Here is a 23965-nt window from a genome sequence, read left to right as displayed (position 1 = left end):
CCGATGAGCCTCTGCTGAGATCAGATTTCAGGTTGAGCAGAAGAGGGCTTGGATGAAGAAACAGTCATGACCAGGCATAGGCAAACTCGGCCCTCCATATGTTTTGGGACTACAACTCCCATCATCCCTGACCACTGGTCCTGTTAGCTAGGGATGATGGGAGTTGTAGTCCCAAAAACATCTGGACGGCCGAGTTTTCTATGCCTGGTCATGACTGATCATTGAAACACGAATATGTTACTTTCAATTATTTTTGAAAACAGCAGCCCCACAAGGTCTGTCTCCAGCTGTAAGCCGAATTTGAATGTAAAAAAAGAAAAAGGAACACATCCTTATGAGCAAAGTTTTAAGTAAAGAGCTTGCTGTTGTTTAGTCGTTTAGTCGTGTCCGACTCTTCGTGACCCCCTGGACCAGAGCACGCCAGGCACTCCTGTCTTCCACTGCCTCCCGCAGTTTGGTCAAACTCATGCTGGTAGCTTCGAGAACACTGTCCCACCATCTCGTCCTCTGTCGTCCCCTTCTCCTTGTGCCCTCAATCTCTCCCAACATCAGGGTCTTTTCCAGGGAGTCTTCTCTTCTCATGAGGTGGCCAAAGTCTTGGAGTCTCAGCTTCAGGATCTGTCCTTCCAGTGAGCACTCAGGGCTGATTTCCTTCCAAATGGATAGGTCTGATCTTCTTGCAGTCCATGGGACTCTCAAGAGTCTCCTCCAGCACCAGAATTCAAAAGCATAAATTCTTCGGCGATCAGCCTTCTTTATGGTCCAGCTTTCACTTCCATACATCACTACTGGGAAAACCAGAGCTTTCACTATACGCCAAAAGTATGTTGGCAAAAGTAAAGAGCTACTGGAAGCCAAAGGGTTTAATATTAGTTAGTGGTTGGAGGGTATGACGTCACCCCACAATTAAAATCCCACCTGCAGCTGCAAAAAGCCCCTTCCTTCCTATTAGGGCCGCTGTCTCTTTAAGCAGCGCGCTGCTCGCTCGCTCGCTCCCCCTCCCTCCCATCAGCTGTATAAGGGGGCGTGGCTACAGCTGGGCGTGCCCTATGCAAATGAGCACCCGTACTTCCTCCTCTCGACGGTCGGCGTCGCCCGTCAGCTGTCTGAGGGAGAAGAGTGGGCGTGGCCCCGGCCGCCCTTGACCGGCGGCCCCGCCAGCCAATGGCGGCCCAGAGAAGTAGTTCCTCGCGGGCGGGACTTCCTCCCAGGGGCCGCGAGCGTGTAGCCTGAGGTAAAGCGGGACGAGAGCAGCTTACCCGGCCGCCGCCGCCGCCATGATCAAGAAGTTCGACAAGAAGGATGAGGAGTCGGGTAAGAAAGCCCCGGCGAAGGGTGGTCAGGCGCCGAGCCTCAAGCTAGGCCCCGTTGCTAGGCAGGGTAGGCTGCCCCTTCCGCAGGTGGGCCGGAAGCCCCGTAGCGGCGCCGGAGGGCGCTTGCCCCGCCCACTGGCTCGGGACGGTTTAAAAGGGGGGGGGCGGGCGCTACCACTTGAAGATGAGGGAAAGGGGGGAGATGGTGATGTGAAGAAGAGGCCCTTCTGGAACGTACCAAAGGCCTCTTTCGGGGAGTTTCCCCCCTGGCACCCCCTCCGAGGTGGCGCCTATGGTTCCCCCCGTGCCCCATTTTCTCCTCACAACAGCCCCGCGAGGTAGGTGAGGGGGCCTGAGGGGAATTTGTGCCATTAGGCTGCGGGCTTGGATGGAGGGCGCCCAGTGGAAAGCAGAACAAATAATAACAACAACAACGAAATAGCAATGGTTATATTGATTTTTATGTGTTTGTTTCCTCTTCAGGGAGGTTTTTCATGTGTGACATCTCACTGTAATTTTGGTCTTTGTGGAAGCTGCCCAGAGTGGCTGGGGAAACCCAGCCAGATGGGCGGGGTACAAATAATAATAATAATAATAATGGTAATAATAATAATAATAATAATAATAATAATGGTAATAATAATAATAATGGTAATAATAATAATAATAGTTATCAATACACCAGCAGAGAGTTGCAAACCCAGCCAGATGGGCGGGGTACAAATAAATAATAATAATAATAATAATGGTAATAATAATAATAATAGTTATCAATACACCAGCAGAGAGTTGCAAACCCAGCCAGATGGGCGGGGTACAAATAAATAATAATAATAATAATAATGGTAATAATAATAATAATAGTTATCAATACACCAGCAGAGAGTTGCAAACCCAGCCAGATGGGCGGGGTACAAATAAATAATAATAATAATAATAATAATAATAATAATGGTAATAATAATAATAATAGTTCTCAATACACCAGCAGAGAGTTGCAAACCCAGCCAGGTGGGTAGGGTATACAATGGTACCTTGGTTTACAGACGCTTCAGGTTACAGACTCCGCTAACCCAGAAATAGTGCTTCAGGTTAAGAACTTTGCTTCAGGATGAGAACAGAAACTGTGCTCTGGCGGCGCAGCGGCAGCAGGAGGCCCCATTAGCTAAAGTGGTGCTTCAGGTTAAGAACAGTTTCAGGTTAAGTACTTACCTCCATAACGAATTAAGTACTTCACATGAGGTACCACTGTAAATAAATTATTATTATTATTATTATTATGTTTATTAAAGTGGTACCTTGGTTCTCAAACTGAGTCCGTTCCGGAAGTCCGTTCCAAAACCAAAGCGTTTCAAAACTAAGGCGCGCTTTCCCGCAGAAAGTAATGCAAAATGAATTAATCCGACCTTTAAAAACAACAACAACAATAATAATTAATAATAATAATAGTAATAATTTATTATTTATACCCCACCCATCTGGCTGGGTTTTCCCAGCCACTCTGGGCGGCTACCAATAGAATAATAATATATTAATTATAGCCTTTATTAATTATTATGATAATTAATAATATATTAATTATAGCCTGCCCTTCTGGCTGGGTTTCCCCAGCCACTCTGGGTGGCTTTCAACAGAATATTAAAATACAATAGTCTATTAAACATTAAAAGCTTCCCTAAACAGGGCTGCCTTCAGATGTCTTCTAAAAGTCTGGTAGTTGTTGTTCTCTTTGACATCTGATGGGAGGGCGTTCCACAGGCTGGGCGCCACCACCGAGAAGGCCCTCTGCCTGGTTCCCTGTAACTTCGCTTCTCGCAGGGAGGGAACCGCCAGAAGGCTCTCGGAGCTGGACCTCAGCGTCCAGGCAGAACGATGGGGGTGGAGAGGGTCCTTCAACCCCTAAAACAGCCAATTAACATGAAACTTACTATGTAATGGGATCACTGATTCATAAAATGAAAGCAATAATCAATGTGCTGTGCTATACAATAAATAAGACAGTATTGTAGGTGATAAAAATAAAAATAATTATTATTTTCTTACCTGCACGGATGATAGTCATTGTTTGGATGGGGGGCTTATATCCATTTCCGCAGTCACGCAATCAGTCGGTAGCTGAACTGGGTTCCACACAATCACAAAAACAAATGAACCGAAAAATCCTCAAAAACAAAAACGCAAAATAAATAGCAAAAACAAAAGCACCAAACTTAATCCATTATGGAAGTCCATTTGACTTCCGAAATGTTCGAAAACCAAGGCACAGCTTCTGATTAGTGCAAGCACCCCAGAAACAATAGTCGACAGCTTCGGACATTCGGCTTCCGAAAAACGTTCGAAAACCGGAACACTTACTTCCAGGTTTTCGGAGTTTGAGAACCAAGGTACCACTGTATAATATATCACAGCGGTTTGCAGACAGCCTTGCCCAACGGCCAACCCAGCGGGGGCTGCATGAGAAGTTTGCCATTACATTGTGAATTTTAGTGGTTTTTGTACTGTGAACCCCACACAATGTGCACTATGTAAATATTTATTTAAATAAAACAAGTAACAGTCTCCCAGTGCTCCAAGCTTAACACATAAGCAGCTATTTTTAAAATAATAGTAGTAAATTGTTGTTGTTTGCTTGCTTAATTTTGCCACCTCTGTGTCCGTTAAGATGTATCACTGCAGTTAACAAACAATATTGGAAATGTTAAAACCAAACAGTGACATAACGATTCCTGCGTTGTAGGTTCCCTTGTGGTTCCTTCCAAATCTTAAGATTCTTTGATTCTGTAAATCAAAGACAGACACCAGTAGACCGTTGTGGGGTGTGTGGGTGTGCTCTTAATGGCCTGCATATTTATTAAATAGGTATACTGTACAAGCAAACATATGTAACTTAAGAAAAAAGGAACACAGAAACAGGGAGGGGGGAATAGAGTTTCCCGTTTACATTAGCTGACAATTTGCATTCAGGAGTTTGAAGAGAAGGGCGAAAGCATGGAAAGAATTACAGCGTAGGTCACTTCCTTGCAAAAAAAAATACAAGTCCTGTAAATCTGTCAAAGAAATAAGATGCATCCATAAATTTGTGACTTCCAGGGAGGTGGGCAAGCAGCAGTTTCTTATAAGTTTAGTGTGGCAGTTGCCCACGCTTTGGCAATCCCTCCTGCATTTTGCGCTCAGGCAGGTGCCTTCACTGTACTCTTATCAGCAAACATTCCTGTTTAGACAGGCCTACTCAGATGCTTAGAAAATTCAGGTAATTTTAATCTGTTTTAGTAGGATTGTGAACCTTTCTTGGTTTTACTGTTTTACCTTTTGAGGTTTTTTCTTTTACCCTCAAGCGATATGTAACGTTTATGAAATAAATAAGCCATGGCAGGTAAGGAGGCGGTTATTCTCTGCTTTCCCTGTCAGGCTCAGCATGCTTCTGAATGAAACCTGTTGTTGGAAATCACAGGTGGGAAAATGCTGCGGCACTCAGGCCCGGCTTGCGCAGGCTTCTCGAAAGTGGCATCTTGGCTGGCCAGGGTGAGGACAGGATGCTGGTCTTGAGTTGAGCCTTGGGCCTCATCCAGCTGCAGGGCTCTTCTCACATTCCTTGCACCATACTTGCTTTCTCATTGCTGGACTACAACTCCCACCATCCCTTGCCAGTGGCCATGCACTAAGTTGCTTTAAACTGTTTTTAACATTGTGGTTGAATTGTTGTAACCTACCCTGGGAATGTAGGGTGAAGGGCAGGTAATGAATTTTGGTAGTAATACCGAATATAAGCTGCACCCGAATATAAGCCACACCTTTAAAATTGATGGGGGGGGGGAATACCTGAATATGTTATTGTTGTTGTTTAGTCGTGTCCGACTCCTCGTGACCCCCTGGACCAGAACACGCCAGGCACTCCTGTCTTCCACTGCCTCCTGCAGTTTGGTCAAACTCATGTTAGTAGCTTTGAGAACACTGTCCCACCATCTCGTCCCCTGTCGTCCCCTTCTCCTTGTGCCCTCCATCTTCCCCAACATCAGGGTCTTTTCCAGGGAGTCTTCTCTTCTCATGAGGTGGCCAAAGTCTTGGAGCCTCGCTGCTCCTGGTTGCATACTGGGGGGGAGCCAGAGGCCTTTCCCTTTCTTCGCTCTCTCCCTTTCCGGCCATGGCGGAGAGGATGGGGGACTACGCATGGGGCGGGCGCCACTTTGCCGTGCTCCCCGCCCCATGCGTAAGGTCGTGAATATAAGCCGCACTTTAACTTTTCACGGTCGGAATTTGGGGGGAAAGTGAGGCTTATATTCAGACCAATACAGTAATAGTAATGTTGGCTGGGGCTGATCGGAGTTGGAGTCCTACAATATCAGGGCAACAGGTTCTGCACCATTGGCTTCGTCCCTCAGCACTCCTGTGGAGTTGTACAGTTCAGAGAAAGATCACTTGTGATGAGGCAAAGTATCTTTTGGGGGGTAAAGGTAAAGGGACCCCTGACCATTAGGCCCAGTCGTGACCGACTCTGGAGTTGTGGCGCTCGCTTTATTGGCCGAGGGAGCCGGCGTACAGCTTCCGGGTGATGTGGCCAACATGACTAAGCCGCTTCTGGCGAACCAGAGCAAGCGCATGGTGCAGCGTTTACCTTCCCTCTGGAGCGGTACCTATTTATCTACTTGTACTTTGACGTGCTTTCAAACTGCTAGGTGGGCAGGAGCTGGGACCAAACAACGGGAGCTCACCCCGTAGCGGGGATTCAAACCGCCAACCTTCTGATCGGCAAGTCCTAGGCTCTGTGGTTTAACCCACATCAGGGGTACTTGTCCACTATTACTGACCTTCTCAGGACGGCAAGCTTCTAGGAAAGCCCTGGGTTCCTCTGAACACAATTTAAAAACGACATACAGAATTGTCATCAAGGTACTTTATGGCTAGCATCTGGTCCCCTGCCAACATTGTGTTTTGTTTTTCAGGTAGCGGCTCCAACCCCTTCCAGCATTTGGAAAAGAGTTCTGTCCTCCAGGAGGTATGACCACACCTTTCTATACATCCCATTCCAGGATTTCCCAAACTTGGGTCTCCAGCTATTTTTGGACTTCAGTTCCCATCATCCCTGACCACTGGTCCTGCTAGCTAGGGATGGTGGGAATTGTAGTCCAAAAACAGCTGGAGATCTACGTTTGAGAAACACTGCCCTATAAGATCTCTTTTTTTGAAATCAAGTTTGGGATTTGCAGGCTAGAGTCTGTGGCTGTCTAGGGCTCTGATTCTTGGGGGGGGCACTGTAGGTCCACTGAGTCTCTGCAACTTCCCTTTTTGTGACTGCCAAAGATGTGGTTGCACCATCCTATGGTGTGTCTGGAAGCACACACTCAACCCCAACCACCATGTTTCCTTAAAGAAAGGTGGCAGCCTGGGTACATGGGATTGATAAGAGGGCAGATCTATTCAGAGTGAGCTAATTTACATGAATCTCGGGCTTGGACATGTGAACCACAACAACGGGTATGCCATGGTATCATCAGCCATAGGGGTGCTATATGGGTGTCAGAGAGCCTAGCCTTGTTTATTGCACCTTGGGCATCTCTATACAATTAGGGTGTTGCCTGTCTGCATAGTTTCTAAAATATCTTGGAACAGGGATAAGTGATGTGTTGTGCAAGAAACCTCCCCTTTCTTGGAGGCTCTAGAAACTGCATCCTCAATATAAAAGGATACCCTTGTGTGTGGAGACTTTGGGTCTTGGGTTATAACCTTGCATTGGCTGCTGAGCAGAGATGCTGTGAGGGCTCTTCCCAAAACTAGAAGCAAGACCTTGCCAAGTGAAGCTTTCTGGCTTTATGTGTGACTAGAGCTGCCTTCAAACCCAGAAGGAAACAGTGGGTTGTATCCAACAAAATAATACCATTAGTACAAGGGTTTCGCTTTGTGCAATTTCCCTTCCCTCTCCTCTTGCTCCAAATCTGCTCCAGAAGATTGGGGGAACCCCCAGAACAGATTCAGGGAAAAGAAAAGAGGGAGGAGTAATTTTGTGCAGCCAGAGGTCCTTGCTGCATATTGGTGTCCCCCCATTTGGTTGAAAAGGAATTTTAGGGAACTTCAGAATGAAAATTCCTAATATCCGTCTTTGTTGACTGCACAATTCCTGTTCCTTTTGCATAGGCGCGTATCTTTAACGAGACCCCCATAAATCCAAGAAGATGCCTGCATATACTTACCAAGATCCTTTACTTGCTGAACCAGGTAAGTGCAGCTGCTTTGTGCAATTGAGTTGCAGCCTTTGGCTAATGAGGAAACTGTTAGAATTCCTGCTCCATGATTGCAGTCATGGGATTTTTGTCTATCACATGACGTGGTATGTTTTGACTCCACAGAGTGGGAAGTGATGGAGACAGGATGTTTGTGTTACTGTGTTCCGTGAAGTGGGACTATTGTCCTTTGTTCTTTCTCTTTGCTGTCTGATGCTAGAGAGAGAGGGAGCCATGTTGCAGTACTCCATGTGTGTTTATATGTACATAAAGTAGATTAGCCAAAATGCTGAGTTGCTGAGTTCTGTTATGCAAGCTGCTCAAACTCTGCGGATCCCTAAGTGTGCCGATGTCTGTTGGCATTGGTCGCTGTGACGTTCAGGCAGAAGAAAGCTTTTGAAGCTCCCGAATGAAAGACCTAATGTTCAGGGGTCCCTTTACCTTTTGCTTTACCGCTTGATATAGTAATGCTCTCTTAAGCAGTTCACATGAGAACAAGAACAAATACGAACCAGAATATTAATCATTTCCTAAAAACTAGGTAAAGAGAGAACAGCAGTGTATATCACACATAAAACCGCACAGTTTATAAAACAAACTTGCTAATTAAGAAGAGTTCGGAAAGGCTAATGGGTGGTGGATGGGGAGGTCAAGGCTGGGGCTTCCCTGCATTGGCAGATGAGAATCAGGGTCATGTGGCAGAGAATCCCACTCAAGCGGCAGGCATTAGATCGTCCTGGGATCACCTGTGATGAGCATGGCTGAAAGTGATCTCTGGAGCTTAAAAGCAGGTCTTAGTGGAACATGGTCAGCTTTTCACATATGCTGGCTTAATTTTTGTCACATATTAATTCGCTTCTCTCTAGGGTGAACATTTTGGAACAACGGAAGCCACAGAGGCCTTCTTTGCAATGACAAGATTGTTTCAGTCAAATGATGTAAGTTCCCAGTGCTCCAGAAAAGGGGTTTCCCCTCTGCCTGCGTCTTTGGTTGCATGATGGGCAATGGAGGATTAAAAAAAATAAAAATTCTTGTGTGGGATGCAAAGCAGCTTCATGACAGAACATTTCTGAATTTTGCACAAAAATGTAAAAAGCAGCAGTACAGATTAGGTGGCGGCGGGAATTTGCTTCTTTTTTCTTGTACTGGGATCCAGTGTATATCCTTTGGGACCAGTGTTATGTGGTCTCGGTGGCCGCTCCCAGTCACCAGTCTAGCTGCCGCTTTCTAGATTAGCTATAGTTTCCGAGTCACCTTCAAAGGTAGCTCCACATAGAACACATTGCAGTAGTCCAAGCAGGCGATAACCAGGACATAAACCACTTTGGTGAGACAGTGCGCAGGCAGGCAGGATCACAGCCTGCATACCAGATGGAGCTGGTAGACAGCTGCCCTTGACACAGAATTAACCTGCACCTCCATGGACAGCTGTGAGTCCAAAATGCCCCCCAGGCTGGTCCTTCAGGGACACAGTTACCCCATTCAGGACCAGGGAGTTCCTCACACCCGCCTGCCCTCTGTTCTGCAGAAACAGTACTTCTGTCTTGTCAGGGTTCAACCTCAATCTGTTAGCTGCCATCCATCCTCCAACTGCCTCCAGACACTCACACAGGACATTCACCGCCTTCACTGGTTCTGATTTAAATGAGAGGTAGAGCTGGGTATCCTCATACCTTTGTTGAAAGTTGGTGTTCCCATGGCTAACTTCCTGGGGGCGTGACAGTTACTGTTATCTTGCCCTTTCCACAGCAAACATTAAGGAGAATGTGTTACCTTACCATCAAAGAGATGGCCAACATTTCGGAGGATGTCATCATTGTCACTAGCAGGTATGTTCTCGTTTCAATGAATGGTGACTCTCGAATCTTTCCCCAGGCATTTGGTTGCGTGTGGAGGATCTGGCTCTAGTCCGTAAGACTTAAGTCCCCCCTATCATGTTATGGTGTGAACTCTGTTTTGCCACCTCCATTTCACACACCACGCGAAAGCAGACTTGCCTTCGCCACTGAGTGCCCCTTGTGTTTGCTTCCTAATGAGTTGACTGACTGGTACAATATACGCCAGAGGCAGTCCCTCCGGACATTGAAGGACTCCAAATCCCATCAGCCCCACCTAGCATGGCCAGAGATAATGGGAGTTCCACTAGAAGAACATCTGGAATGGTGCAGGTTTCACTTCCCTGATATTTGCAATTGCATCTTGGTCAAATGTAGACTTTACATTTTTACATGTGCACTTACAGCCTCGGGGGGGGGGGGGTCATCTAAAAATATAGGTGAACATAAGCTGCTGTAGGGGTAGGAAGTGTCTCACATTTAAACTGACCTGCTAGTGAGCAAACCAAAAGTGTGGTTGCCCCATTTTGTACCAATTGAAGCCTCCAGGCTGTTTTCAAGGGCTGCCCCAGAATTGAAGCCAAGTCCACCTGTTTTCTGCAAAAGGTCTGTGTTAACAGAAGCTTGCCTTAACTCTTCTAGCCTGACCAAAGACATGACTGGGAAAGAGGATGTGTACCGAGGCCCTGCCATCAGAGCCCTCTGTAGAATCACGGATGTAAGTATCAAATACTTCAGCCATGAATGGGGTCTCGCTGTAGCCATTTTTAATGCCAGGTGTTCTCTCTTTAACATGCCTGGAATGATTTCTCCTGATCCCTGTCCTCCAAGCCATTCTTTCCTCAGTGACCACATGTCACTATGATTCTATGATTCTATGATTCTATGTGCTCACTGTAACCATTTGTTTAAGTTTAGTGCTGTCGTGTTTTCCAGCAAATGGGTTGCAGTTGAATAATAATGTGATGATTACCATTATCCTGGTCACCTGAGCTTTCATTGGCTGTTCCGCTCCCCCTATAGCTATGTACAGACAGTAGCAGGAGATTGCAGTTGCGCATGTAGAGCTCAGTCAGGTTTATGAATGGGGTACTAGTGGGTTTTCTCACCCACACAAATATCTGTACATACTAAGCCTGGCACATTAGCCTGTGTTGCCTACTCAGTGTAGTACTACAATTTTGCTTTTTAATGAATGTTTTTCCTAAACGTTAAAACTTACTAAAACCACCCAGATGGGTGGGGTATAAATAATAAGTTGTTGCTGTTGCTGTTACCACCGCCTGGTGTTATTTTTAAACAATAAATGGTAAAAAAGGGTTAGGGGGTGTTTCAGGAGGAATAGTGGGAGGCTGTGAAAAGAGTGATGGAAGAAAGTGCAGAGTCCAGAATCTTGACCTATTGAACGCTGGAGCTCTTTGCAGACAACTGTTTCCATGCATGAGGTCTAGAAGCTTTTATTTTAAAACGGAAAGTGAGCTAGTTAGGAATCAATACCAGGTATCGGGTTCTGCCTGAACTTGGAGAACAGAAGCAATCCCAAGAAGATAACATTCTCTGCGTTGGTATCTCTGGCGTCTCTGTGTGTTGGTACCTCTTGTTCTCTCTCTCTCTCTCTGGATTCCCAGGGCACCATGCTGCAGGCCATTGAGAGGTACATGAAGCAAGCCATTGTGGACAAAGTCCCCAGCGTCTCCAGTTCAGCGCTGGTGTCCTCCTTAGTAAGTGAAGGAATCTCTTGGCTGTCATCCGATTACATTCGGGGACTGGACAGACCCGAGCAGCTCCGACTTGTCGATATCTTGGCGGCCAGGCCACCTTCTGCATCTTTCTGTATTGGCTTGGCCATGTTGCGCACTGTCTTTTGCTTTCTGGGTCCTTCCTGCCCTGTCCAATTTTGCAGCAAAGTGCTTTGCTGGGATCCACTGACATTCTCAATGCCTGGCTGGGGTTCCTGCCACCGCCCTCCTCCCTTGCTCCGGCAGTAATTCCACTTCTCCCTTGCTGCCCCAGCTTTGCAGGATTTTAAAATACGAGAAATAATAATAAGAATAATAATAATTGATTATTTATACCCCGCCCATCTGGCTGAGTTTTCCCAGCCACTCTGGGCGGCTTCCAATCAAGGGTTAAAAACAATGCAGTATTAAATAGTAAAAACTTCCTTAAACAGGGCTGCCTTCAGATGTCTTTTAAAAAGAAGATAGCTGCTTATTTCCTTCACATCTGAAGGGAGGGCGTTCCACAGGGCGGGTGCCACTACCGCGAAAGCCCTCTGTCTGGTTCCCTGTAACCTCAATTCTCGCAATGAGGGAACCACCAGAAGGCCCTCTGCGCTGGATCTCAGTGTCCGGGCTGAACGATGGGGGTGGAAATGCTCCTTCAGGTATACTGGAACGAGGCCGTTTAGGGCTTTCAACATCAGCACCAACACTTTGAATTGTGCCTGGAAACGTACTGGGAGCCAATGCAGATCTTTCAGGACCGGTGTTATGTTGTCCCGGCGGCCACTCCCAGTCACCAGTCTAGCTGCCGCATTCTGGATTAATTGCAGTTTCCAGGTCACCTTCAAAGGTAGCCCCACGTAAAGCGCATTGCAGTAGTCCAAGCAGGAGCTAACTAGAGCTTGCACCACTCTGCAAGACAGTCCGCAGACAGGTAGGGTCTCAGCTTGCGTACCAGATGGAGCTGGTAGACAGCCGCCCTGGACACAGAATTAAGCAAACCCCAAAAGAAAACGTTGCCAACTAGTTGCTAAACCTCCTTGACCACAGTATACATACGAAGCTGCCTTATGCTGAGTCAGGCCCTTGGTCCATCTAGCTCAGTTCTTCCTACACTGACTGGCAGCACCTCTTCAAGGTTTCAGGCAGAAGACCTTCCCAGGCCTACCTGGAGATGCCAGGAATTGAACCTGGGACCATCTTCATCCAAAGCAGATGCTCTATTTCTGAGCTACAGCTCTGGCCTTCCCTAATACTGGGTTTGCTGGTGTGGTGCCTAGAATTGCCCTGGTGTCTGTGAAGCCTCTTAACAGGCTCCATATTATTACAGTCATACCTCATGTTGCGTTTGCTTCATGTTACGTTCTTTCAGGTTACGTCCCGTGGTGACCCGGAAGTACTGGAAAGGGTTACTTCCGGGTTTCGCCGCATGCGCAGACGTGCAAAATGACATCATGCGCAGAAGCGGCTATTCGCAACCCGCACATGTGCAGACGCACCGCTGCGGGTTGCGCTCTTTTCATGTTGCGAACAGGCCTCCGGAACGGATCCCGTTCGCAACCAAAGGTACCACTGTATTAATAATAATTTTATTATTTATACCCTGCCCATATGGCTGGGTTGCACCAGCCACTCTGGGCGGCTTCCAACATATATAAAAACATAATTTAAAAACTTTCCAATACAGGGCTGCCTTCAGCTGTCTTCTAAAAGTTGTGCAGTTCTTTATCTCCTTGACATCTGATGGAAGGGTGCCACTGCTGAGAAGGCTCTCCGCCTCTCCACCCTCCCCATAAAGTTGAAAAAGGAACTTGGAAGAGGGACGCTTTCCCCCACTTCCTCTTACAGCTCTATGTGCTTTTTGAAGGTCAGTTGCATCCCCTGCTTTTGGGACGGCAGCAGGCAAGTGGCCTGCTCCAGAAAAGCCTTCCTATAGTGTAATCGTTGTCCTTCTGATCTCTTCAGCCACAGTAATATGCTACTGGGTTTAAACTACCTGCTAAACAGGTTGGTACCCGCTAAACTTGGTTGGTAGACGTGCCAAGACAGGAGCAGGGTGAGTGTTATTGATTCTCTGCCATTATTTCCAGCACATGATGAAGATCAACTATGATGTGGTCAAACGGTGGATCAATGAAGCCCAGGAAGCTGCTTCCAGTGACAACATCATGGTGCAGGTACGATGCCCCCACCTTCCTTGACTACATGCTTTTAGCACTGCAGGTGGTTTGAATTGGCTTTGTGCAGTTGTAATACATGATGTGGTTAAATAACAGAAACACTTCCCCACCACATCCAGAGGAGTCTTTGCGTTAGTCTGCTGCAGCAAGTACAGTCGTATCTTGGTTTTCGAACGCCTTGGTGCTCTGACGTTTTGGCTTCTGAACGCCGCAAACCCAGAAGTGACTGTTGCGGTTTGCGAACTATTTTTGGAAGTCGAAAATCCAACAGGGCTTCTGATTGGCTTCAGGAGCTTCCTGCAGCCAATCAGAAGCCGCGTTTCGGTTTCCGAACATTTTGGATTCAAACGGACTTCCGCAACAGATTCCAAGGTATGACTGTATTCCTGCGGCACCTTAAAGATTATAACACATTTTATTATAGCTTTTGTGGATTGAGCCTATATTTTTATTTAAGTACTTCAGAGTAGCTTCATTTGAAAAAGCAATCATATTTAGTTATATTTAGCACAACAGTAATCATGGATTTATTTGCCCTCCCCCAATTATTTCCCCCCTGACCTGCCAGTACCATGCCTTAGGGCTGCTCTACCACCTTCGGAAGAACGACCGCCTCGGTGTTTCCAAGATGCTGAATAAATTCACTAAATCTGGGTTGAAATCCCAGTTTGCATACTGCATGCTGATTCGGATCGCCAGCCGGCTGCTGAAAGAGTCTGAGGAGGGGTAAGCGTGTTTGTTTGTCAGGGCTTTTAGCAGAACATCCGTACTCAATTCCTGCAGCACCGTAAAGGTGCAAATAGAGTCCATTTCAGACTTTCTCTCTATGGCTTCAAGGTCCTCAGGAGATATTGAAGCTGCTGGGTAGTGTTGGGGTCAGGGCTGCATGTGAGATTGTAGCTGCAGTTTCGGAGATCAGCAGCTTTCAATGCTGACAAATCCATGAAGGCAGTTTCCTTTCTCTCTGGCAGGCATGACAACCCACTGTTTGATTTCATTGAAAGCTGCCTGCGGAACAAACACGAGATGGTCATTTACGAGGCTGCCTCTGCCATCATCCATCTCCCAAACTGTACAGCCAGGGAACTGGCTCCGGCAGTCTCAGGTGAGCTCCAGGAAGGCATGACATTCGCCGAGAGCAGTTTCCCCCCATCCTGGTTCCCGTCAGATGTTTTGGACTACAACTCCCATCAACCTAGCAGGGGCTGATGGGAGTTGTAGTCCAAAACATTGGAAGATTGGGGGAGACTGACATGGCAAGTATTTCCAAGGGGCAGAAATGGCTGCTGGCTACCAGGGGAGAACGGATCTCAAGTGTCTTTCAGCTTGCTCTCATCCACCTAAAGTTGGAAGGGGCTGAGATTGTTGTTCCTTCTGTCCTAGCGCTGGCTGCTCTGGCTTGCGCTCCTGTTCAGCAGTTGTCAGGGACTGGCCATAGACGGTTCTCAACCTGTGGGTCCCCAGATGTTGTTGGACTACAACTCCCATCACCCCTGAGCTCTGGCCTTGCTAGCTAGGGGTGGGTGGGAGTTGTAGTTCAACAACATCTAGGGACCCACAGATTGAGAAAGGCTGCCCTAGGACCTGGGCGCACAGAGCAGTAAAAGTTCCTGGGATTGTGCCCTCACACGTGAATTCCTTTTCATTTCAGTGCTCCAGCTCTTCTGTAGCTCTCCCAAGCCTGTCCTGAGATACGCCGCAGTCAGGACCCTCAATAAGGTAAGTGTGGCGATCACACAGGGCCCCCAGACGTTTGACGGTCTATTGACCCTGTGCCACCACTGCAATAGCTTTCTTCGCTGCCACCACCCCACTTCTCACGGGGACACATGGAGTCCAGACAGTTGTTAACATTAACAGATAATCAAGTTTATTTTTAAAATGCAGGAACAAGCGTATGGTTTCAGTTTATTTTTCTCTTGTCAGTTTCTTAAACTTAGTTCCTAACAACTCCAAACTGATTATTCCAACTATCTATCTGACTCAACCTACCAATTCCTCTCACTCTCCCACAATACAACTCTACCAACCCACACCTAATCCTCCCTCTTCCTTCTCCAATTCCCAAACCTCAACTCTCTTTCAAAACCTCCCACTCTTAACTTTTACTCCCCCCTTGAATTCTCACTGGCCAGTCACATCACACCCATTTTAACCCTTTCGTTATGAGCCATCCTAGGAGGCAAATGCCACAGTAACCATTTCCAAGGCACTTTGCACATCCTAGAGGACCTTGTCCAATACAGGTGGCTTGTCAGACTTCTCCAGTGGGTTTTTACTGTTTTCCTCCCCCTCCCTGCAAGATGAGAAGGGGGCTCCTGTTGGCGCAGTGGGCCTGTTGCTGGTCTTTGTGGGGTGGGCAGCAAATTCTTGACCCAGTAACCTCTAAGACAGGTCCTGGCTCATGCAGGCCAAAATACCATGTAAAATCCAGCAGTTTCAAAACAGCACACAGAGGGGTGCAGTTCTTAAGAATCAAGAGAAGCTGGTCTCAGCAGCGGGTGTCTCACCTTCCTATTCACTGGACCCCTGAACCGCTGCCGTACGATTCTTCCATGCTATAAGTTGTTCTGGGTTGCCAACGTCCGACTGCCCTTCCAGGTGGCGATGAAGCACCCATCGGCAGTAACCGCCTGCAATTTGGACCTGGAAAACCTGATCACGGATTCAAACCGCAGCATTGCCACCCTGGCCATCACCACCCTCCTGAAGACGGGGAGCGAGAGCAGCGTGGACAGGCTCATGAAGCAGATCTCGTCCTTTGTGTCCGAGATCTCGGACGAGTTTAAGGTGAGGCGATTTCCCGCCTGCCCTTCGGCCTGCAGTGTTCTTAGGCGGAAGGAGTTCCTAGCTGGCAGGGCAACCTTCATCTCCCTGGAGTTGGGCAGTGGTCCTGGGCTAGGTGAGAGCAGGAATCAAAGCTTTTCAGAATCTACAATAAGAGAACACTTGTAGTTTGTGAGCCAGCCAACATTCAGCATTAAACAAAGCCAAGGATTGTTTGGGAACCAGAATACAGTGGAACCTCGGAAGCTGAATGCCTGTAAACTCAAACATTTTGGCTCCCGAACGATCGAAAACCAGAAGTGATTGTTCTGGTTTTCGAATGATTTTTGGAAGCTCTCTGTCTTCCGCAGCTTCTGATTGGCTGCAGGACGCTCCTGCACCAATCGGAAGCAGTGCCTTGGAAACTGAACATTTTGGAAGTCGAATGGACTTCTGGAACGGATTCCGTTCAACTTCCAAGGTACGGCTGTATTGTTTTTGTTTTATGAAATCATTTATTTCCTGCCATTCAGCCCTCACAAGGCCCAAGTGGGGCAAAGTGGAATCAAGGCTGTCCATGGCCTGTAGAGATCTTTGCTGGAATGCAGGTACTGATGCCCTTCACTCAAACCTTGTGCTGCTCTTGCCTTAACAGGTGGTGGTGGTCCAAGCCATCAGTGCCCTGTGCCAGAAGTACCCGCGGAAACACAGCGTCATGATGACCTTCCTCTCCAACATGCTCCGGGATGATGTAGGTTGTGTTGCCTGCCTTGTGTCAGGCAACCGGCAAACCATATCGGCATCACGCTCATATTTTGGTGAAATACAGTTAATGTATCCAGTATATATTTTCATGCAAGCTAAAAGTTTGCTCTTGATGTGAAGTTGCCACAGTGTGACGTTGATCCAGCATTTCTTTATCATGTATCTTTTCCCAAAGATGTCAGGTTGGAGGAACCTCACATTCTTGAGACCTCCTGCTTTTGGTATAAGCCTAGGACGGGAAGGTCGTGGTGGAGTTTAATAAGTAGGGCTTGTGGCCAGAGCAAACATACTAGCCTTTGAACAATCTGAAAATCAAGGATGTTCGTTTTAGTCCGTGTAAAGTTTCGTTTTTCCTAGTTATCTGTTACACTAGATTATCTGCTGCACAAGAACAAAGGAATTTAGATACTGTTTCACCACGGACAGCCAAAAGTCCAAGAAGCCTCTGTGTGTGTGTGTGTCAATCGTCGTTAGCACAGCGGAAGCTCAGTATTCAGAGCCTGCAAGTAGCTGGCGAAGAAAAATAATTCTGTGCTAGCATATAGTAGACCTCAGATCTTTCCCTTTGGGAGCGTGTTCAGTGCAGAAATGATGGGTAAACGTTGCATTGTGGCATTTTTACTTGTGATAAATATGATGGTGGGAACTGGGCTTTCAGAGGCCGTTCCAGACCATCCCTCTCCCTAGTCCCTTCTTGTGGCTGGTCACGGTTGGCTCACATACCAGTTTTCCCTGTTCCCGCTTTGGGACTCGTTTCTACAACTTAGAATCGGCCAAACAACACTTGACAAATTTTGGTCACCTCGTTGGTTTGGCACATGGACAAAAATGAAGTGGGGTTTTTTTTTTTAAAAAAAAAACCCCGATGAATTTAGTTTTGCCTCCTAACTTCTCATTCGTTTTTGTCATTCTTTTTTCTATCTGTTAGGGCAAGAATTTCTCTGCTCTTTTTGTTTGATTCTGCCTGAGGACCCTCTTGCCCCCTTGTTTCCGTAAAAAAAACAAACCCCATTGTGAACAGCAAGTTGGTATTGTCCTTGCAGATGTGGGAAGTCCCTAAGATGGTGTCCATAAAGTGTGTTCCTCAGTTGATTAAGTGCACTTGGGAATAGGATCTAAGCTTGATGGATGTCTGGGCTAGGCTGGTCTTCCAAGCCCCCTTTGACTCGTGCATTTGGGAATAAGATCTAAGCTAGATGGATGTCTGGGCTAGGCTGGTCTTCCAAGCCCCCTTTGACTCGTGCATTTGGGAATAAGATCTAAGCTTGATGGATGTCTGGGCTAGGCTGGTCTTCCAAGCCCCCTTTGACTCCTGCTTTTGGGAATAGGATCTAAGCTTGATGGATGTCTGGGCTAGGCTGGTCTTCCAAGCCCCCTTTGACTCCTGCTTTTCCGCCCCCTCCGCAGGGTGGCTTTGAGTACAAGCGAGCCATCGTCGACTGCATCATCAGCATCATCGAGGAGAACCCGGAGAGCAAGGAATCCGGCTTGGCCCACCTCTGCGAGTTCATTGAAGACTGCGAGCACACGGTGTTGGCGACCAAGATCCTCCACATGCTTGGCAAGGAAGGGCCCAGGACTCCCTCCCCTTCCAAGTACATCCGATTCATTTTCAACAGGGTGGTGCTGGAAAACGAAGCTGTGAGGGCCGGTGAGTTGGCAGGCTCCAGACCTGTCTTTGCTATGTAGCCAAAAACGGGAAGAGAGCAGGTCTTCCCGGGGGAGGCTGCCGTGAATGGGGCCTTTGGGTCCACCTGGCGTCTTCCCAGAGCTGAATACGTGCCCCAGATCCTTTAGCTTAGCAAGACTGTTTGTAGGAGGCCCAGGTACTGCTGTGTAAAGATAAGCTTAGCTTTTTGTTGGGAAGGTTAAGGGAGCAAGATGCCAAGCTTCAGTCGTGAATTTTAAAGGTGAGGAGTTGTTGCTGTTGTTTATCAGATTTATATACAGTGGTACCTCTGGTTACAGACACTTCAGGTTACAGACACTTCAGGTTACAGACTCTGCTAACCCAGAAATAGTACCTCGGGTTAAGAACTTTGCTTTAGGATGAGAACAGAAATCGTGCGGTGGCAGTGGGAGGCCCCATTAGCTAAAGTGGTGCTTCAGGTTAAGAACAGTTTCAGGTTAAGAACGGACCTCCAGAACTAATTAAGTTCTTAACCCGAGGTACCGCTGTACCATCCTTCATCAAAAGATCTCGGCGGTTCACAAAATAAAAACACAATAAATAGTTGAAACCAAAGCAACAAAACAAAACCTGACACCTAAAGATACGTAATGAAATGGCAGGTGAGCAGTCCTGGGGAGAGCATCCCGCCAACAGGGAGCCACTGCAGAAAAGGCCCTGTTCTCGTGTTGCCACCCTCCGGACCTCTCAAGGAGGAGGCACATGAAGGAGGGCCTCAGATGATGAACACAGAGTCCGGGTTGGTTTATATGAGGAAAGGCAGTCCTCGAGGTATTAAGTGTGCAAGCCTATGTGAGAGACCGAAGGCAACCACAGGATAATAACTTACTGATCCAGGGAAGCATCAGCAAGAATTTGAGGAAGACAAAATCAGCAATGCTTCTGAGTACCTGTTGCTGGAAACCACAGGAGGGGAGAATGCTCTTGTCCTCAAATCCTGCTTGCGGGTTTCCCCCAGGCCTGTGGTTGACCACTGTGAGAACAGGATGCTGGATTAGACGGGCCGCTGGCCTCATCCAGCAGCCAGGCTGTTCTTACGTTCCTATGCAAACTCCCAGTGCAGAGGCAATCTACCTGGAGTACTGGGTTCTTTGGGGTATTCGGCCACTGTGAGAAGAGGATGCGGGACTCGATGGGCCATTGGCCTGATCCGGCGTGCTCTTATTATGTTCTTATACAAGTGAGAGAAGTCTTGGAGGCAACCTGGTCCAAGCTTGCTTTAAATAAACAGGAATAGTGGGTGCTGCCAGAGTGGAGCATGCTCTAGTTATCTCCCACTTGGACTACTGCAATGCGCTCTACGTGGGGCTACCATTGAAGGTGACCCAGAAACTGCAACTAATCCAGAATGCGGCAGCTAGACTGGTGACTGGGAGCGGCCGCCAAGACCACATAACACCGGTCTTGAAAGACCTACAGTACGTTTCCGAGCACAATTCAAAGTGTTGGTACTGACCTTTAAAGCCCTAAACGGCCTCAAAGGCCCAGTATATCTGAAGGAGCGTCTCCACCCCGATTGTTCTGCCCAGACACTGAGATCCAGTGCCGAGGGCCTTCAGGCGGTTCCCTCCCTGCGAGAAGTGAGGTTACAGGGAACCAGGCAGAGGGCCTTCTCGGTGGTGGTACCCGCCCTGTGGAACGCCCTCCCACCAGATGTCAAAGAGAAAAACAACTACCAGACTTTTAGAAGACATCTGAAGGCAGCCCTGTTTAGGGAAGCTTGTAATGTTTAATAGGTTATTGTATTTTAGTGTTCTGTTGGAAGCCGCCCAGAGTGGCTGGGGAAACCCAGCCAGATGGGCGGGTTATTATTATTATTATTATTATTATTATTATTATTATTATTATTATTATTATTAACAACAACAACAACAACAACAATAATAATAAGATTATACTAAGTCCACCTAGCTCCATATTGTCTGCAGTGACTGGCAGTGGCTTTCCAGCATTTTAGATGAGAGTCTCTACCTGCATGCCTTCTTCAGGAAAAGCAGATGGCCTCCTTCAGAGCTACGACCCTTCCCCACTTTTGCTTCCCTTTATCTACAGACTCTGTTTTCTTCTGCAGCTGCCGTCAGTGCATTGGCAAAGTTTGGGGCCCAGAATGAGAACCTCCTTCCCAGTGTCTTGGTGCTCTTGCAGAGGTGAGTTCAAAGCCAGGGAAGAGACTTTCAAAGCAGGTTCTTTCCTGTCCCTTGAGCGTTGGGCTCCGTTGTGGCATTTTGGAAACAGCCATATAAGGGGCTGTTTGCCCTCTTGGGCATCCATCAGGGCTGAGCTGAACGGCGGTAGAAAGCAGGCATCTTAATTCACCTTTAATTCACTTTTGATTTATTTATTTATTTTTAAAAAAATCAGCTGCCATAAAGATAAATATAGCTTTGCCGTAATATTGCAAAACTATATCCAGCTCTAGGTGGAAATTCAAAAGCTGGTAAGAAAAGGGAGGAGAAAACTCTTCCATGTATAGGTGTAGAAAAAGGGGGTGGGATTCTTGCCGGAAGTTTAGTAGGCTTGACTGTGGAGGCCCCCCCCCGTGTTTTAGCCACACCCACTTAGCAAGCCACTCCTCCAGCCTTCACCACGCCCTTTCTTCAAAACTACGAAGTAGAAAAAGGGAGTTGAGCTCTCGACCACCAAAGCTTGCCTTCCCACTCTCTTAGAACCTGTGATGCAGCTGTGATTCCTGAATTGCAAGGGGCTGGACCAGATGGGCTTTGGGGGTCCCTTCCAACTCTACAGTCTTATGACTCTTAACTAAGGAGCAGGGTTATCAGGGCTCTGCATGTGGACCTGGGTCCCAGCCCCTCTCTCTTTTGTAAACAAGGACTACCCTCAGCATCTGAGAACACACACTTAAAACAAAATAAAAAAATTCCTTCCAGTAGCACCTTAGAGACCAGCTAAGTTTGTTTTTGGTATGAGCTTTCATGTGCATACACACTTCTTCAGATACACTGAAACAGAAGTCACCAGACCCTTACATATAGTGAGAGGGTGAGAAGGGGTATTACTTGGAAGGGTGGTGGGAATGGGTGATTGGTTGATAGGTGTGCTAAACCTGTTGACGACTGTTAACTGCAGTTGGTCTTACAGGAAAAAGCAAGGGGTGAGATGGCTAAAAATAGCTTTATCGTGTATAATGAGATAAGAATCCAATGTCTCTATTCAGACCAGGTCTCTCCATGGTTCTAAGTTTGGTAAAAGTAAAGGTAAAGGGACCCCTGACCATTAGGTCCAGTCGTGGACGACTCTGGGGTTGTGGTGCTCATCTTGCTTTACTGGCCGAGGGAGCCGGCGTACAGCTTCCGGGTCATGTGGCCAGCATGACTAAGCCGCTTCTGGCGAACCAGAGCAGCGCATGGAAATACCATTTACCTTCCCGTCGGAGCAGTACCTATTTATCTACTTGCACTTCGTGGTTTCGAACTGCTAGGTTGGCAGGAGCAGGGACCGAGCAACGGGAGCTCACCCCGTCACAGGGATTCGAACTACCGACCTTCTGATTGGCAAGTCCTAGGCTCTGTGGTTTAACCCACAGCGCCACCCGCGTCCCTTTAAGTTTGGTAATAAGTTGCAATTCAGCAACTTTTGTAATAAGACAGCTGCTTTGAGATCTTGTATAGAATGTCCTGGGAGATTGAAGTGTTCTCCTACTGGTTTCCCTGTCTTGTGATTCCTGATGTCTGGCAGTGGCCATTCCCCCTTCAGCAGCCTTCAAGAGCTTTCTCTCCTCTTTTGCCATGCAGGTGCATGATGGACAGCGACGACGAGGTCCGCGACCGAGCAACCTTCTACCTGAACGTGCTGCAGCAGAGGCAGCTGGCTCTGAACGCTGCATACATCTTTAACGGTTGGTGCCGGCTGGGAAGCGCGGATCTGCACCTGCGAGTCATAAAAGAATGGGGAGGGAGGAACAGGGGCCATTGTTTAAGAACTGGAGACCTTTGCAGGATATCCAGGGAATTGCCACACCTCTTGGGGCTGCTCTTGACAATGGCTAAAGCTCTGGTGTTGGGTATGTCAATGGGCCCTTCCCCACCCTTGATGCTCCTGCCACCAAATTGGGCCTCTGAGCCCCACGTGATCCTTCCTTGAACACCTTTCACCCCTCCCTCTTTGCAGGCCTGACCGTCTCCATTCCCGGCATGGAAAAGGCCCTGCACCAGTACACCCTGGAGCCCACGGAGAAGCCTTTTGACATGAGGTCCGTGCCTCTGGCCACTGCCCCCACCTTTGAGCAGAAAGCAGGTAATGGGGCAAAAACAGGCTTAAGGAGGGAGGTCTTCTGCTCCAGATGTGGAACCCCACTGCATTTTGTTGTTGTTGTTGTTTAATTGTTTAGTTGTGTCCGACTCTTCGTGACCCCATGGACTAGAGCACACCAGGCCCTCCTGTCTTCCACTGCCTCCCGCAGTTTGGTCAAACTCAACTTGGTAGCTTCGAGAACACTGTCCAACCGCCTCGTCCTCTGTCATCCCCTTCTCCTTGTGCCCTCCATCTTTCCCAACATCAGGGTCTTTTCCATTCTCATGAGGTGGCCAAAGTCTTGGAGCCTCAGCTTCAGGATCTGTCCTTCCAGTGAGCACTCAGGGCTGATTTCCTTAAGAATGGATAGTTTGATCTTCTTGGCAGTCCATGGGACTCTCAAGAGTCTCCTCCAGCACCAGAATTCAAAAGCATTGATTCTTCGGCGATCGGCGTTCTTTATGGTCCAGCTCTCACTTCCATACATCACTACTGGGAAAACAATAGCTTTAACTATACAGTGATACCTCGGGTTACAGACACTTCAGGTTACAAACTCCGCTAAGCACTGCCTTAACTGTGTGCAATGCCCACCTGGGTGCCAAGTGGCATGATGGGGACATCCAAGAACAGCATCCTTGAGAGATGCTGTGAGCTTTCCACATCTTGAGTGTTTATCGGGTACATGGCCAGAAGTTTGGTATATGTAGATACATAATCTGACCACGGTTAATCTTGCGGAATACAGTGGTACCTCGGTTCTCGAACTCAATCCATTATGGAAGTCTGTTCAGCTTCCAAAACGTTCCCAAACCAAGGCGCAGCTTCTGATTGGCTGATTGGCCCCAGAAACAATGCCGACAGTTGAAACGGATGTTCGGCTTCCGAAAAACACTTACTTCCAAGTTTGTGATGTTCAGGAGCTGATTTGTTCATCAGCTAAGCCGTTCGGGAACCAAGGTACCACTGTAATGGTCTATACAGGTTCTGATGATAATATTCTGTTCTCTTCTGTTCTGTTAAGTACTTATGTACTGCCTTTCAAGGCCAAGGCATCCCAAAGCAGCTTATGAAAGGTAGTTTTTTGTACAAATTGAGCTTCATGCACACAGCAAAGACTCTCTGTTGCAGCTCATCTCCAGGCAGGATGGAGGGTTGCCTAAGTAATAATAATAATAATAATAATAATAATAATAATAATAATAATAATAATACCTTTATTTTCA

General features: G+C 47.5%; 1 protein-coding gene and 1 long non-coding RNA gene across 3 annotated transcripts in view; one reads left to right on the top strand and one right to left on the bottom strand.

The window, feature by feature from the left end:
- Nucleotides 1-332: 332 nt before the first annotated feature.
- Nucleotides 333-23008, bottom strand: LOC308595902. Its single transcript, XR_014012199.1, has 2 exons — nucleotides 22925-23008; nucleotides 333-463 (listed from the first exon to the last, which is right to left on the bottom strand). It is a non-coding gene; the product is annotated as an uncharacterized lncRNA (long non-coding RNA).
- COPG2 (COPI coat complex subunit gamma 2) overlaps nucleotides 1141-23965 on the top strand; it is a 34819-nt gene continuing 11994 nt past the window's right edge. The window contains exons 1-17 of one of the 2 annotated variants that reach the window (XM_081209924.1): nucleotides 1141-1314; nucleotides 6254-6306; nucleotides 7443-7523; nucleotides 8395-8466; nucleotides 9278-9357; nucleotides 10006-10081; nucleotides 10992-11084; nucleotides 13178-13264; nucleotides 13836-13993; nucleotides 14239-14372; nucleotides 14919-14986; nucleotides 15869-16057; nucleotides 16689-16784; nucleotides 18206-18449; nucleotides 20560-20635; nucleotides 22241-22344; nucleotides 22617-22742. In XM_081209924.1, the coding sequence (XP_081066050.1) occupies nucleotides 1278-1314; nucleotides 6254-6306; nucleotides 7443-7523; nucleotides 8395-8466; nucleotides 9278-9357; nucleotides 10006-10081; nucleotides 10992-11084; nucleotides 13178-13264; nucleotides 13836-13993; nucleotides 14239-14372; nucleotides 14919-14986; nucleotides 15869-16057; nucleotides 16689-16784; nucleotides 18206-18449; nucleotides 20560-20635; nucleotides 22241-22344; nucleotides 22617-22742 (1774 nt within the window). In that variant the 5' untranslated portion in view covers nucleotides 1141-1277. Of the gene's footprint in view, nucleotides 1315-1501; nucleotides 1656-6253; nucleotides 6307-7442; nucleotides 7524-8394; nucleotides 8467-9277; nucleotides 9358-10005; nucleotides 10082-10991; nucleotides 11085-13177; nucleotides 13265-13835; nucleotides 13994-14238; nucleotides 14373-14918; nucleotides 14987-15868; nucleotides 16058-16688; nucleotides 16785-18205; nucleotides 18450-20559; nucleotides 20636-22240; nucleotides 22345-22616; nucleotides 22743-23965 lie in introns of those variants that run through there. The other variant, XM_081209923.1, reaches the window with a different exon arrangement.

The sequence above is a fragment of the Podarcis bocagei genome, assembly GCF_964188305.1.
Source record: "Podarcis bocagei genome assembly, chromosome: 10".
Classification (NCBI taxonomy): domain Eukaryota; kingdom Metazoa; phylum Chordata; class Lepidosauria; order Squamata; family Lacertidae; genus Podarcis; species Podarcis bocagei.
This window is presented reverse-complemented; position numbering and strand designations above follow the sequence as displayed.